The sequence below is a fragment of the Epinephelus fuscoguttatus genome, linkage group LG9 (assembly GCF_011397635.1).
Source record: "Epinephelus fuscoguttatus linkage group LG9, E.fuscoguttatus.final_Chr_v1".
Classification (NCBI taxonomy): Eukaryota; Metazoa; Chordata; class Actinopteri; order Perciformes; family Serranidae; genus Epinephelus; species Epinephelus fuscoguttatus.
Genome location: NC_064760.1, coordinates 4,220,659 through 4,233,904, shown reverse-complemented (window position 1 = coordinate 4,233,904; position 13,246 = coordinate 4,220,659). Strand labels below are relative to the sequence as shown.

Here is a 13,246-nt window from a genome sequence, read left to right as displayed (position 1 = left end):
ATCAGATCTGAGTCTGATCATTAGGGTTGTTTATGTTAGGTCTATTTGTTGCCTCAAATCTTCCATTTTATTCTGTTTTATAATTCATTATTTTTAATTCTCTGCCTGGTGTGAATCATTGTGTCATCTGGTTTCATGTCCTAAATAAAGACTAATATTATTTTCATTGCATGTTTATTTTGAGCACATTTTCACTTTCTCTCCTCTCTCTCTTCTTCCTCCCTCCCTATGTCTCTCTACCTGGTTGTGTCTCCTCCCCTCCTCTCCCTCCTCTTCCTCTCTCTGTCTCTCGCTCTTCAGTCTCGCTGCTGCTGCTCAGACGGCAACAGCTCCGCCCGCCTCTCCGTCTCCCACCGCGTCTCTCTGTGTCTACCTGTCTCTCTGTCTGTCTCTACCTGCCTCCCCCCTCCCTCCATCCCTCCCTCGTCCCTCTCCTCCCCCCTCTCGGTGCGGACATGCTCCCGGGGCTCCGGAGATGAGGCTCCGAAATGTCTCCTTCCTGACGGTCTTGTTGTTTGGGCTGTGCGGGCTGGTCTCCCTGTCCTGGTACACCGCCTTCAGCAGCTCCAGAGGTAAGACCCGATCCCGGTGTGTCCCGGTGTGTCCCGGTGTGTCTGTGTGTGCGTGCATGTGTGTGTGTATGTGTGTGTCACGCTTCACACGCCGGTGTGAGGAGCGGGGCTCGTCAGAGAGAAGTCGGCTTGGTTTTGCTGGAGCTCCGCTTTGTGTTTTGGATGTTGCAGAGAGAAGAGGGACGTGAACATGATGGTGTTGATGTGAGGGGAAGGCTGCAGGCTTCACAGGGTCTGGAGGTAAAGGGTGCGCTCGGTTTGTGATGCATCACATGCGAGCTGAGAGCAGAGAGGGTCTACATGAAGGAGAGACACAGAAGGGGTCTGGTTTGATTGTGCAGCTCCACTTTGTGTTGCAGAATTAACACATGATGCTGCTGATGTGAGGGCAAGAGCCAGCGTTGAGTTGCAGAAGGGAGCGCTTGATTTGTGATGCACTACACGCCAGCTAAGGGCAGAGGGTCTGCATGGAGGAGAGACATGGAGAATGGGACAGGGGAGGTTGGCTGACTCTGTTGCAGAGAGAAACACAGATGCTTCTGCATGTGAAGCTTCAGCAGTGAGGTGGTGAAGGGAGCGCTTGATTTGTGATGCACTACAGCTAAGAGAGGAGAGGTTGGTTTGGTTTTTGTTGCAGCTCCACTTTGTGCTTTGGACAGAATAAAAATGTTCCTGTACAGTGAAGCTCAGCTTCATGAGGTAATCAGGGGAGCGCTTGGTTTGTGATGCATCACATGCAGGCCAAGAGGAGAGCGTATAAATGTAGGTATGTATTTATGTTGGGAGAGGTTGTTGGAGGTTGTGCTTTTGCATGTAGAGGGAGGCTGTAGTTGAGAGATAATTAAGGGAGCACTTGATTTGTGATGCATTACATGTCAGCTAATAGCAGAGGATCTACATGGAGAGGGGGACAGGAGGAGGTTAGCTGATTTTGTTGCTGAGAGAAACACAGATGCTTCTGCATGTGAAACTTCAGCAGTGAGGTGGTGAAGGGAGCGCTTGATTCGTGATGCACCACAGCTAAGAGAGGAGAGTCTAAATTGAGCAGAGGGAAGGGGTTGGTTTGATTTTCTTGAAGCTCCATTTTTAGAATAAAAATGTTTCTGTACAGGGAAAGTAATCAGGGGAGCGCTTGGTTTGTTATGCATCACATGCCAGCCAAGAGGGAAGGGTCTAGATTGGAGAAGAGAGAAGCGGTTGGTTTATTTTCTTGCAGCTCCACTTTGTGCTCTAGAATAAAAATTTTCCTGTGTATGTGAGGGGAAGCTCCACTTCATGAGGCAAGGGATGCTTGGTTTGTGATGCATCACACGCCAGCCAAGAGGAGAGGGGCTAGATGGAGAAAGGAGGTTGGCTGATTTTGTTGCAGAGAAGATGCTTGTGCATGTAGAGGGAGGCTGTAGTTTGGAGCCAATTAAGGGAGCGCTTGGTTTGTGATGCACCACAGCTAAGACAGGAGAGGTTGGTTTGATTTTTGTTGCAGCTTCACTTTGTGCTTTGGATAGAATAAAGTTGTTCCTGTACAGGGAGGCTATTCTTTATGAGGTAATCAGGGGAGCGCTTAGTTTGTTATGCATTACATGGCAGCAAGGGGAAGAGGGTCTAGATGGAGAAGAGAGAAGGTGTTGGTGTGTTTTTCTTGCTGTCCACTTTGTGCTTCACAACAAAAATGTTCCTGTGCATGCGAGGGGAAGCTCTACTTTATGAGGTAATCAGGGGAGCGCTTGGTTTCTCATGCGTCACATTCCAGCTGAGAGGAGAGGGTCTAGATGTAGGTGAAGGATGGAGAGGCTGTTGGAGGTTGGCTGATTCTGTTGCATAGAAGATGTTTGTGCATGTAGAGGGAAGCTGGAGCTTGGAGGTGATGAAGGGAGCGCTTGATATGTGATCCATCACAGCTAAGACGAGCAGATGGAGGTACGAGTGGAGGGTTTGATTGTTGCAGCTCCACTTTGTGCTTTGGATAGAATAAATGTGTTCCTGTACAGGGAAGCTCGACTTTATGAGGTAATCAGGGGAGCGCTTGGTTTGTTATGCATCTCATGCCAGCGACTAGGTGGACTAGAGGTATGGACAAGATGATAGGAGGAGGTGGATGATTTTGATGCTGAGAAAAATACAAGATGCATGCAAGAGGAAGCTCCAGCAGTGAGGTAATTATGGGAGCACTCGGTTTGTGATGCAGCACATGCCAGCGTGGTGTCTAGATGGAGAAATGAGAGAGGGGAGAGGTTTCAGCATGTGAAGCTCCTGCTCTCGACATAATGAAGGGAGCGCTTGGTTTGCACCACATGCCAACTGAGCGGAGCGTGTCTAGGAGGGGGAGACGGGGAGGGGTTGGTTTGTAGCGTCTCCACTGTGTATTGCAGACGTACAGCAACATCATGCTTAACGTGCAGGTCAGGGTGAAGCTCTGGGTTCTGAGATAATGAAGGGAGCACTTGGTTTGTGATGCAGTGCATGCCATGTGAGGGTCGAGGGTCAAGATGGAGGAGGGCGAAGTAGAAGAGGTTGGTTTGATGATCCACATTTCAGGTGAGAAGTCAAGATGGAGGAGAAAGAGTTGTGGATGTTATTAAAATATAAATGATGATGTCGGATGTGGAGGCTAGAGGTAAAGGGAGCGCTTGATTTGTAACGCATTGTATGTAGAGACAATAAGGGGAAGAGAGGAGGAGTTGGTTTGAGTTTGTTGCAGAGAAAGATGAATGAAGCTGTGCATGTGGAGGGATGCTCTTCCATGAGGTAATCATGAGAGCGCTTGTTTCGTGTGGCCTTACACGTCAGGTAAGAGGAGAAGGTCAAGATGGAGGAGGGGCAGAGAGGAGGGGTTGGTTTGATTGATTTTCAGCTACACATTAAAAAAATAAAAGATGCTGTAGATGTGAAGGGGGATACACAGGGTCATGAGGTAAACAAGGGAGCGCTTGTTTTGTGTTGGCCTGACATGCCAGGTAATAGGAAAAGGTCAAGATGGAGAAGGAGCAGAGAGGAATGGTTGGATTAATGGTTTTTCAGCTACACTTTAAAACAGAAGAGATGCTTTAGATGTGACGGGGAAGCTCCAGGTCATGGGTCAAGGGTCAAGGGAGCGCTTGGTTTGTGCTGCACCACAAGCCAGCTAAGGGGAGAGGTGTGGTAAGTATATAAGGAGAGGGCAGGTGCTGAAGCATGCAGTCGTGTTTTGCATAAACCACAGACTGAGTATCGGAGGGACAGCAGCAACAGCAGCTCTGGACGTGATAAAGGGCGCGCTTGGTTTGTGATGCCTTACAGACATGGAGGGAGGCCTCTCAGATTGTTTGGTTGTAGCAGTCTGTTGCAAAAGAGCAGCGAGATGTAAGGATGGCGAATAAAGTTTGGACATGAACGTCTGGTGAAAGAGCCCTGGAGGTAAAGGGAGCGCTTGGTTTGTGTTTGCCTTACATACCAGCTAGGAGGAAAAGGTCAGGTGGAGGAGGAGCAGAGAGGAGGGGCTGGATTGATGGTTTTTCAGCTACATTTTAAAAATAGAAAAGATGTGAAGGGGAAGCTCCTGGTCATGAGGTGATCAAGGGAGCGCTTGGTTTGTGGTGCACCACAAGCCAGCGAAGGGGAGAGGTGTGGTAAGTACATGAGAAGAGGGCAGGTGCTGAAGCATGCTGTCATGTTTTGCATAAACCTCAGACTGGAGGGACAACAGCCTCAGCAGCCAGGGGAATCTCAGAGGGAGCGCTCGGTTTGTGATGCTGTACAGATTTGGAGGGAGGTGACATACAATAAGAGGCATCTCAGCTTGTTTTGTTGCAGTGAATAAAGTCTGGATTTGAATGTCAGGTGAAACAGCTCTGGAGGTAAAGGGAGCGCTTGTTTTGTGATGCATGACATGCCAGAGGAGAGGGGGAGTTAGTTGTTGCAGCATGCAGCCTTTCTGTGCAAGTATGAAAGGTTAGTGTCCTCAGCTGCTACAGAGCAGAGCAGGGGAGCGCTTGATTTGTGATGTAACACAGAGCCGAGGGTGGTGTAGAAAGGACGGATGAAAGAAGGGCTGTTTGTGATTTACGGTATGTTTTGTTTTGCTGTTTAGTGGAGGAAATTAGTTGTGGGTGGGTTAGAGGGACTGAGAGCCAAGAGAAACAGCTCTTGAGCAGAAGGGTGTGCTTCATTTATGATTCCTAACAGACCTGGAAGAGAGGAGACAGTTTGTGGGTTTTGCTTTTGTCCTTTCTGCTGGCGTGAGTTAACCTGATGTGTGGAGGTTAACAGGCAGGTAATCTGCAGGCTGCACTGTCAGCTGCCCCAGGAGTAAAGGAGCGCTTGATTTATGGTGTGTAGCAGGCCTGGCTGAGAGGTTTGTGTTTTTGTGTGTGTTTTTGTTGCAGAGTTCAGCTGTTTTGGATGAAGCTGTGATGCAGGAACAAGGTGTGTGTGTTTACACACCGTGCGCTGCAGGCTCAGCTGTCAGCTGTAATGTCCGGTCCATGGGAGCGCTTGGTTTGGGACGAGCCTGCGAGAGAGGTGGATTTAGTGGGATGGACGAGGGAGAGGGTTTTTTCTGGAGCAGATTTTTGCAGCTGCTCGTTGTTTTGAATAATTTTCTGCAGCAGGAACACATCGCTCAGCTAAAAAAAAAAAGGAGCGCTTGGTTTGCGATTCATCACACAGCAGGGGAGCGGGGTGCAGCTGTTGTGGAGCAGATGACGTCTGGAGCTTCAGTCTGCTGTGCTCGGTGTGTTTGTGGCGGGCAGGTGGAGACCAGGCGGCTCCTCAGGAAAAGAAGGGGGCGCCTGATGCATCTCATGCCCGGTCAGAGGGGTGGTGTCAGATTTGTTTGCAGTATGAAAATGTTTTCTGGTTTGCATAAAGTTCAGCTGAGAAATGCAAAAGCTTTGGAGGCTCAGCAGCTTTCTGTGGGGAGCACTTGGTTTTAAACACACCAGTGGGGAGGAGTCAGATGGTAAAAGACAGCAATTAATATCTGATATGATTTTGCTCTGATTCCTTTATGAATACAGTTCTGCAGTTTGCTGCTCCTCGTCCTGACTCATGGAGAAAATATTCGGTCAGTTCTGTTGATGATCCTGTCTTAATGATATCAGATCTGGTGTTTCACATATGGAGAATTTATTTTGGCAACACGTGCGTGGAAGCTCATTAACTCTGCAGACTGATGTAGATATCTGCTGGAGCGCTGCTCTCTGTCACATAGATTAAAGCAATGACTTCTCTGAGAGGACGTTAGTTTATGAACGCAGCTGCTTCACACATTGTGACCCTGATGAGGACTCATGCAACTACACTCTCTGCGTGTAGGAAACTGTGTGATATCTTGTGTTTATCGTGAACACAAAAACACCCAGAGACAATCTGTTTCACCCTGATTACAGTTGTGGTTTCATCATGTTGTTCTTGTGCCTTTCTGTTTTATCACTTCCTTCTCTCTGAGACAAAACCACTTTCTGTTAAATGTCTCAAAGTAGGAAGGAAGACTCACTGTGAAAACTGTCAGAGTGACACGTTTGTTTCTGGTGTGAGGACGAGGAGTAGAATTATTTCATCAACTTTCTTAACTAAAATAGAAAAGCAGATATTTAGGTGTCGAGGTGTCAGAGAGGTGATTTGGGTTTGTTGAGAACAAAAGAGACGCTGTCTGTGAACGTCGGGTTAAAGCGATAAATTGGTTTCAAGGTATAGGGTGACATGAAAGTTGACAGTTATCATACTGTGTACATTGGCTCATACTGGGGGAAAAGCAGCTAGACAGAGCATCCCACCTTTGCTTAATTTTCCAAAGGGCGACTTTTTGCACAACCTTCCATTAAAAATGGTTCAAGTGTCAATTTTAGTATTGAAAACATTTGTTCAACTAAATGTAACCCTTCTGTTTTCATTACTTTAAGGCAGGGGTATCAAACTTAAGGCCTGTGGGCTAGAACTGGCCCGCCAAAGAGTCCGATCTGGCCGTCTAGATGACGAGACTAAGAGGTGCACGATATCAAGAGCAAGTGAAACAATGCGTCGCCTACTTCATGTAAAATTCTGCTTCAGAGGCTTTTCCACCCTGACCAGGATACAGTACTCTGATATAACAATGAATATGTACTGTGACCATGTTTACAGATGTTGAACAATGTGCAAAATTTTGTCAGTCAGCAGCTTCAGTACAAAAGAATCTGTACCAGGAAATGTGTGGAAATTAATGTTATTTTTCTTCAGACATCTCAGCTTGTTCATCTGTTTTGTAAAAAGCGAATGCGTACAGATTGTACTTCTGATTCTTTACACAAAATAAGAATAATTGTGACTGATAATAATAATAATCGTTTTGTCGTAATGTGATATCATAAAACCGTAATATTTCTGACATGGTTATCGTACTGTGAAAATCTCACACCGTTGCAGCCCTAGTCCTCTGATTAAGCTGCAGTATTTGACGAATTGGGATGACCAAGGGTTGGTATTCTTCTTGTCTTCTCATTTTCTATGTTCGTTTATGGGCGTGTACCGCACCAGGTTCAGGTTAGGTCGGGGCTTTATAAAATGTCAGCGACCAGGTGCCTGACTTGACTGTTTGTACTTCCATGTCTGCTGGCGAGTGTGTTTACAAACAGCAGTTCAGAATCCTGCGTAGTTTACCTTTCAGTGAAAGTACCAATACACTAGTGCAGAAACACTCCAATACGAATCAAAGTATTTGTGCAGTAAAATGGCTCCTGTGACTGATATCTGATTCCCTGTGGCATGTTTACTGTTGCAGCTGCTCCAGGTTAAGCTGGTTGAACTACTATACGGTATAATCCAGTGGTTCTCAACCTTGGGGTCGGGCCCCTCTAAAGAGTCACAAGATAAATCTGCGGGGTCGGAGAAAAAAAAAGTTTTGATATACATTTGTTTTTATCTTGCTTTTTTGGTGAAATATTGTTTCGTTTAATCTCACTGGGCCTCAAACAGTTATTGAAATGAAACCATGTGAGAAGCTGAGAGAGGAAACATCTCTATAGTGAAAGTAGAAATGAAAGACATCTGATATGTGAAAAATGGCTCCAACCAGACTCTGCTTTCTTGTTAGTGTTTTAATATGTTTTTGTGTGAAATCTGAATCTGCAAAGTAGAGGCTGTCAGAGAAATGTAGTGCAATAAAAAGCGATGTAGTGGAGTAGGAGATAAAATGGAAATACTCAAGTATAAGGACCTCAAACTTGCACTGAAGCAAAGCACGAGTAAATGTACTTTGTAACTTTCAGTAGAAATTTAATCTCCCTCATAGATCCTCAGAGGACACAAAGATTCATCTCCAAACAACTCTGTGTGAGAAAGAATCTGCAGTTGTTCAAACTGTTGGTTTATTTATTTAAAATGACTCATGACAGAGCCGAAATGTTTCAGAAACATTTATATTGTTTCAGTATTTTCCCCTAAGACTTTGTCACACAACAGAAATAAGACATTCTCCTGACCTGGAGTCTGAACAGTGGACGGGAGGATTTTCTGTCCAGCATGGAGCAGGTTTGCATCATCATTGCTGCATGTGCAATACTGCAGCAACACACAAACATGAGGCCTGTGCAGATCAGGGGGGAAGCTCCGGCTCATGAGGTAATAAAGGGAGCGCTTGGTTTGCCATGCACCACATACCACAGGAGGGGGTGACACATTTGATGTCAGAGGGAGAGCGGCTTCAGCGGCTTGTACATTCACTCAAAAACTACATTTGAGTAAAGTTTTTAGGTACTTGAGTATTTTTACTACTCTGCTACATTTCGGAGGGAGATGTTGTAGGCTACTTTTATTACTGCATGGTACTTTACTGATTTTACACACACTCGTCACATAATCAGCTTCGATGTGCCGCATTAATACAGGTTATACACAGATGCTGTCAGTCGTGCTGCTCAAGTTGGAGATGTGCTTTGATTTTATGTGAGTTCATCAGTAAGAGTGATAAAGCTGTAACTTGCTCTCAGGAGAGCCGCTGATGTCCTGGAAAATATTATTTTAAACTAAAATCATCTTTCAGGCTCCAGAATTCGTCACTCTGAGATACTTTGAGTACATTTTGCTGATGTTACTTTTGTACTTTTACTCATGTAGACTCTTACATGCAGGACTTTTGCTTAGTGATATTGCTCCTGAGAACTTGGTGTCAGTTTGAAAGTGATATTCAAAAGCAAAGCGACATTTTGCTCGCATCCATTCACACTTTCTACAAATCATGTCTGAATCTCCATCTGCCACATTTACATTTGAAACAGCTCAGTGATCAGTTGGACACACACAGGAAGTGTGTGTAAGTGTAAGTGTGAGTGTTAACTGGGGTCTCAGTCAGTCAGTCAGTCAGTCAGACGAGTTGAGACTCGCCCGTTCAGCCGTAACATCTCTGATCTGTTTACTGCTGTTCAGCCTCACCAGCTGAAAGTAGTTTTACAGGTAGACAACACAAACATGACCTGGATGTTGCACCAGAGCTCACACACAGTTTGTGTCCTTACGATGATCTTTGTTAACTCATTATTTTTAATTACTTGTGTTTTAATTTGTTAGTAGAAAATTTGCATTTTGTCTGGATAAAGTTTTAGCTGTTTTCTGCCATTCAGTGTTCACACATCTTCGTCACATGAGACGCAACATTGGGGTCAACATAAATTTGAGAGCAATCATCATTTCATATCTGTATATGACAAAAGATTACCAAGGAAAATATTAATTTAATTTAATGATTCCAATGATTTACTTACAGTCAATGTAGAATAAGCATATTATTTTGTTGTAGATAGTTCATCTTTTAACACAGGCATATTTCCAAGGTGAAAGTCTCTCATAAGGGCCCGTTCTCCACCCAACACGTTGCTGGAGGCCCCAGTGTAACCGCACCACCTGCACTGTCTATATTTATACCCCTGACTTTACATGAAAGCACACAGAAGTTGTTTTTTCCTGTAAATTTTGAATATCAGTCACCAGAAGACGCAGGTCATGTATTCATTTCTTAGATTTACTATTCATATGTATTTTTTAATTTCAGCATATTTTGCAGTGCAGTGTACTTTCAGTTCAGTTTCATATTTTATCTGCATTCATAGATTTTTTTGGGGGGCTCTACATACGTAAAAAAAAAAAAACCTTGAGGAGAAACCAAAAAGATTAAGTAACACAGATAATGAAAACAATTACACAAAAAGCTGGTTGAAGACATGTACGCATGTAGACGGCTGACAGGAAGAGTCACTTATTAGAACAGTAGTTCAGCCACGGGGTCCAGATTTCTCCTCAGTCATTAGTTCAAGGTCCGCACAGTTTAATATATGCAGAGTCACACTTGTGTTTGGCCATGTTGTTGAGCTAGTGTGCTGTCTCTTGTAGGACGCTTTCTCACCAGGATAGCCCGGGAGACTCGGTTCGAGTGGGTGGTGGAATGCCGAAAAATTTCACCCCTTCATTTGGTTCAGTTCACTTTCACACTGCACTTTTGAAAGCAGACGAAACCGCTTGGACAACGTCACGCAGTTACAACAGCTGCTCGTTATCAGTGAGCGCCTGCACCTCCTCACTACTCCATGTCTGCCCACAAAACATTTGCATTTCCCACTGTTAGCGAACCGCACCAGGGTTCACTTGCAAGTGAACCGAGACCCCCAGTTTTCAAGCGGACCAGGGTTCACTAGTTTGGTCTGCACCAGAGTTCGAATGAGGGTTCACACCACTTCAAATGAACCTAACTATCTGTGGAAGCGGACCAGGGTTTGTTTAAAGCGGACCAAATGGTGCCAGTGTGAATGCGTCCCGAGGTAGCTGCAGTCATTCACTCACTCTACAGAAGGAAACTGCACTTCAAAATAAAAGCTCTCTGCTGGAAATTCACTGTACTATAAAATAGAATGTGTTTTTTACAAACTTGACATGTTTGCGAATCAGCTGTGGTCTATTCAGAGCGGACCCATGACCCACTTTTGGACCATGACCCACCAGTTGGGAACCACTGTATTAGGAAGAACATGTGAATAGTTTAAGAGAGTGTAGGGTGGATTAAATGACCTTAACAGGGCTGTTTAAGGACTCCACCTCTTTATAAATTGGGGTTATTAGTGTTTTATTGCACTGTTATTTATTTTTTATATAATGTTCCAGTACATTTTGAATCTGTGTGAACTTTTACTTTTACTGTCTCAGTTTTAAACAGCACTTTACTAGAAAAACTGAAGTTCAGCAAAACTGAAATAAAAATAAAAAACAGCTCCATCTGTTCAAGACTCAAATCTGAAATTGCAGGCGTTTCCAAACTGTTGCAGTATCGAGTTATTGAGAGAGACTTTCCTGGGTCGTGTATCCCTCCACGTCCCACCTCTGTTTTGGCCGGTTGTTGCTTTTCTTCCATTTTGGTTCAGAGTTGTGAAATATTCAGAGATATTCTCACAGATCACAACCACCAACTCTCCTCTCATCCTCCCAAAAAATGATCTGTCCTTCCTTTCCCACCCCGCCCTGAAGGCCGAGGGTGGCGAAGGCATGAAGGGCCCACGGGTCCTGCAGTGAGGAGTGTGTGCGTGTGTGTAAGCAGTGATCTGTAGGAGGTAAAGCAGAGCTGCGGTTTGTTGTTTCGGGAAATATTTGACAAGTTTTTGCTCAGATTGTAAATTTTAACAGAAAAAAAAAAAACAAAAACTGACGCCTCGGCAACAAGAATCTGGTTTATTGCCAAGTAGACTGTCACATACAAAGAATTTGTCCTGGTGTTGTGGTGCATAAAGATGAATAATTGCTGCAAAAGTCAAGAATCCTTAATATAAATTATAAATTTACAATAAATATATGAAGAATATATAAAAAATGTGAAATATATATTTTTGTGAAATGAAAACAACAACCTGTTCTTATTCCCAGGTCTTCAAATACTGACTCTTTTTCACACCCGTCTGTGTCTCACAGTCACACACAGGAGGCCCTTTAGCGTCTTTATGCGACAAACAGCTGAAACACATTGTGGTTAATGTTGTGAAACTGGCGGTTAGGTGTAGACAATAAAACCACCTGGTTAGGTTTAGAGAGAAGATCATGTTTGGGTTAAAATAAGCATCATTTTTACACAACAGTAACGTAACGTGAGTGACGTCAGCGCGCGATGACTGTACGTAAATAAGGTCATGTTGCATCAAAATTGACTTTTGGTTTCACACAGGACACAAACTTCGGTCTCTGGGTGAATGTCCCTCCCCACAATGAATTTCTCGCTCTTTATACCACGTCAGTTGCTCTTAGCTGCAAGTATTTTTGCACATGGACAACCTGGTCTCACCTGAGATCCGGCACTTGGTGAGTGACTTCTGGCGTCAGACACCATCGGAAAAAGCCGCCCTTTCATGTTGGCATGATACACAGCCAGTCGCCGTTATTTTTTTAATGACCCCCAGTGGTGTCAGGGGAAAAGGCAGCTGGACTTTTAATTTTTTTAAGATATTTTGGGGGCATATTTGCCTTTAATCGATAGGAAAGCTGAGTGTGAAAGGGAGAGAGAGAGAGAGGGAATGACATGCAGCAAAGGGCCACAGGCTGGAGTCAAACCCGGGTCACTGCAGCAACAGCCTTGTACATGGGGTGCCTGCTCTATCCACTAAGCCACCGACGTCCCAGTAATCTAAAGATTTGGGGAAACATTACATATCACTTTAAACATGGAGACTTCAGCCTGTTCTGTTACAGCTAACACACTGTGAAGACGTTCAGTAGAAACAAGCAGAAACCTGCAGAAAGTCCAGATTCTAATCTGTGAATCAAAACTGAAACAGAAACACTTTTTCTGTCTGCAGACAAGAATCAGTGCGATGAGTTAATGTTTTATCACAGAAATAAAAAGGAACAGATGACTCACAATTTCACCCGTAATTTTGTCTTTGTGTGACAAAAAAATGTGCTGAAAGTGCAGATTGAACTTTAGAAGAGCAAACAGAGCCGTTTGAAGGTTACAAGACGAAATGAATTCAGCCAACGCAGGAGGCTACAGTGAGGTTGGTTAGAGAGACATAATGAAAATATCTGAACCACAGAGTATTATGGGATACTAGAAAGTACCACAGAGTACCGTATGGTATACAGAGCAGCAGAGGGTCAGCTGTGAGACACCAGCAGATCTTCAGCAGGTTTTGACATGAAATCCTCAGATTAGACCAAAAGTTCAGAGGAATCAGACATGGCTGTGACTCATCCATCTTCCTGATGTCACACACGGACGGACACACACACACACACACACACACACACAAACACACACACATCTCAGCGTTCCCTCCCATCATGCTCCTCTCCATCCCTCCCGGACGAAGGCGTTTTTCTGCTGCAGAGCGGAGATTGATTCACACTCTGATGGCAGTTAACCAGGAGTGTGTGTATGTGTGTGTGTGTGTGTGTGGTAGCACTCAGGGTAAATTAGTTCAGTCAGTGAAGCTGCAGACAGAAGGTGCGTTTGATTTATTCATCCCTCTGAGACTGCAGCAGTGATGTCATGTTCACAGCCACGGGGTCAGAGGTCACCACCTTTTTAATCTAGCCCTGTGATTGGCTTTTTAGCTGATTGTGTTACTGTTCCCATCCCTGGCGGCCATGTTGGACTTCTAAATGGGAAAGATTAAAGGACCATTCTGCTGTTTTTTTTTTAATATTGAGCTCTACTTTTAAAATGGTTATTTAGTCAATTTAAGACTTTA

The 13,246-nt window shown here is 44.5% G+C and overlaps 1 protein-coding gene across 2 annotated transcripts in view; it reads left to right on the top strand.

The window, feature by feature from the left end:
• The first annotated feature begins 300 nt into the window (after positions 1-300).
• mgat4b (alpha-1,3-mannosyl-glycoprotein 4-beta-N-acetylglucosaminyltransferase B) overlaps positions 301-13,246 on the top strand; it is a 175,729-nt gene continuing 162,783 nt past the window's right edge. For both annotated transcript variants that reach the window (XR_007450112.1, XM_049586441.1), the window contains exon 1: positions 301-572. Coding sequence is in view for 1 of the 2 variants with exons in the window: in XM_049586441.1 (XP_049442398.1) it covers positions 476-572 (97 nt within the window). In the remaining variant the exon portion in view is untranslated. The remainder of the gene's footprint in view (positions 573-13,246) is intronic.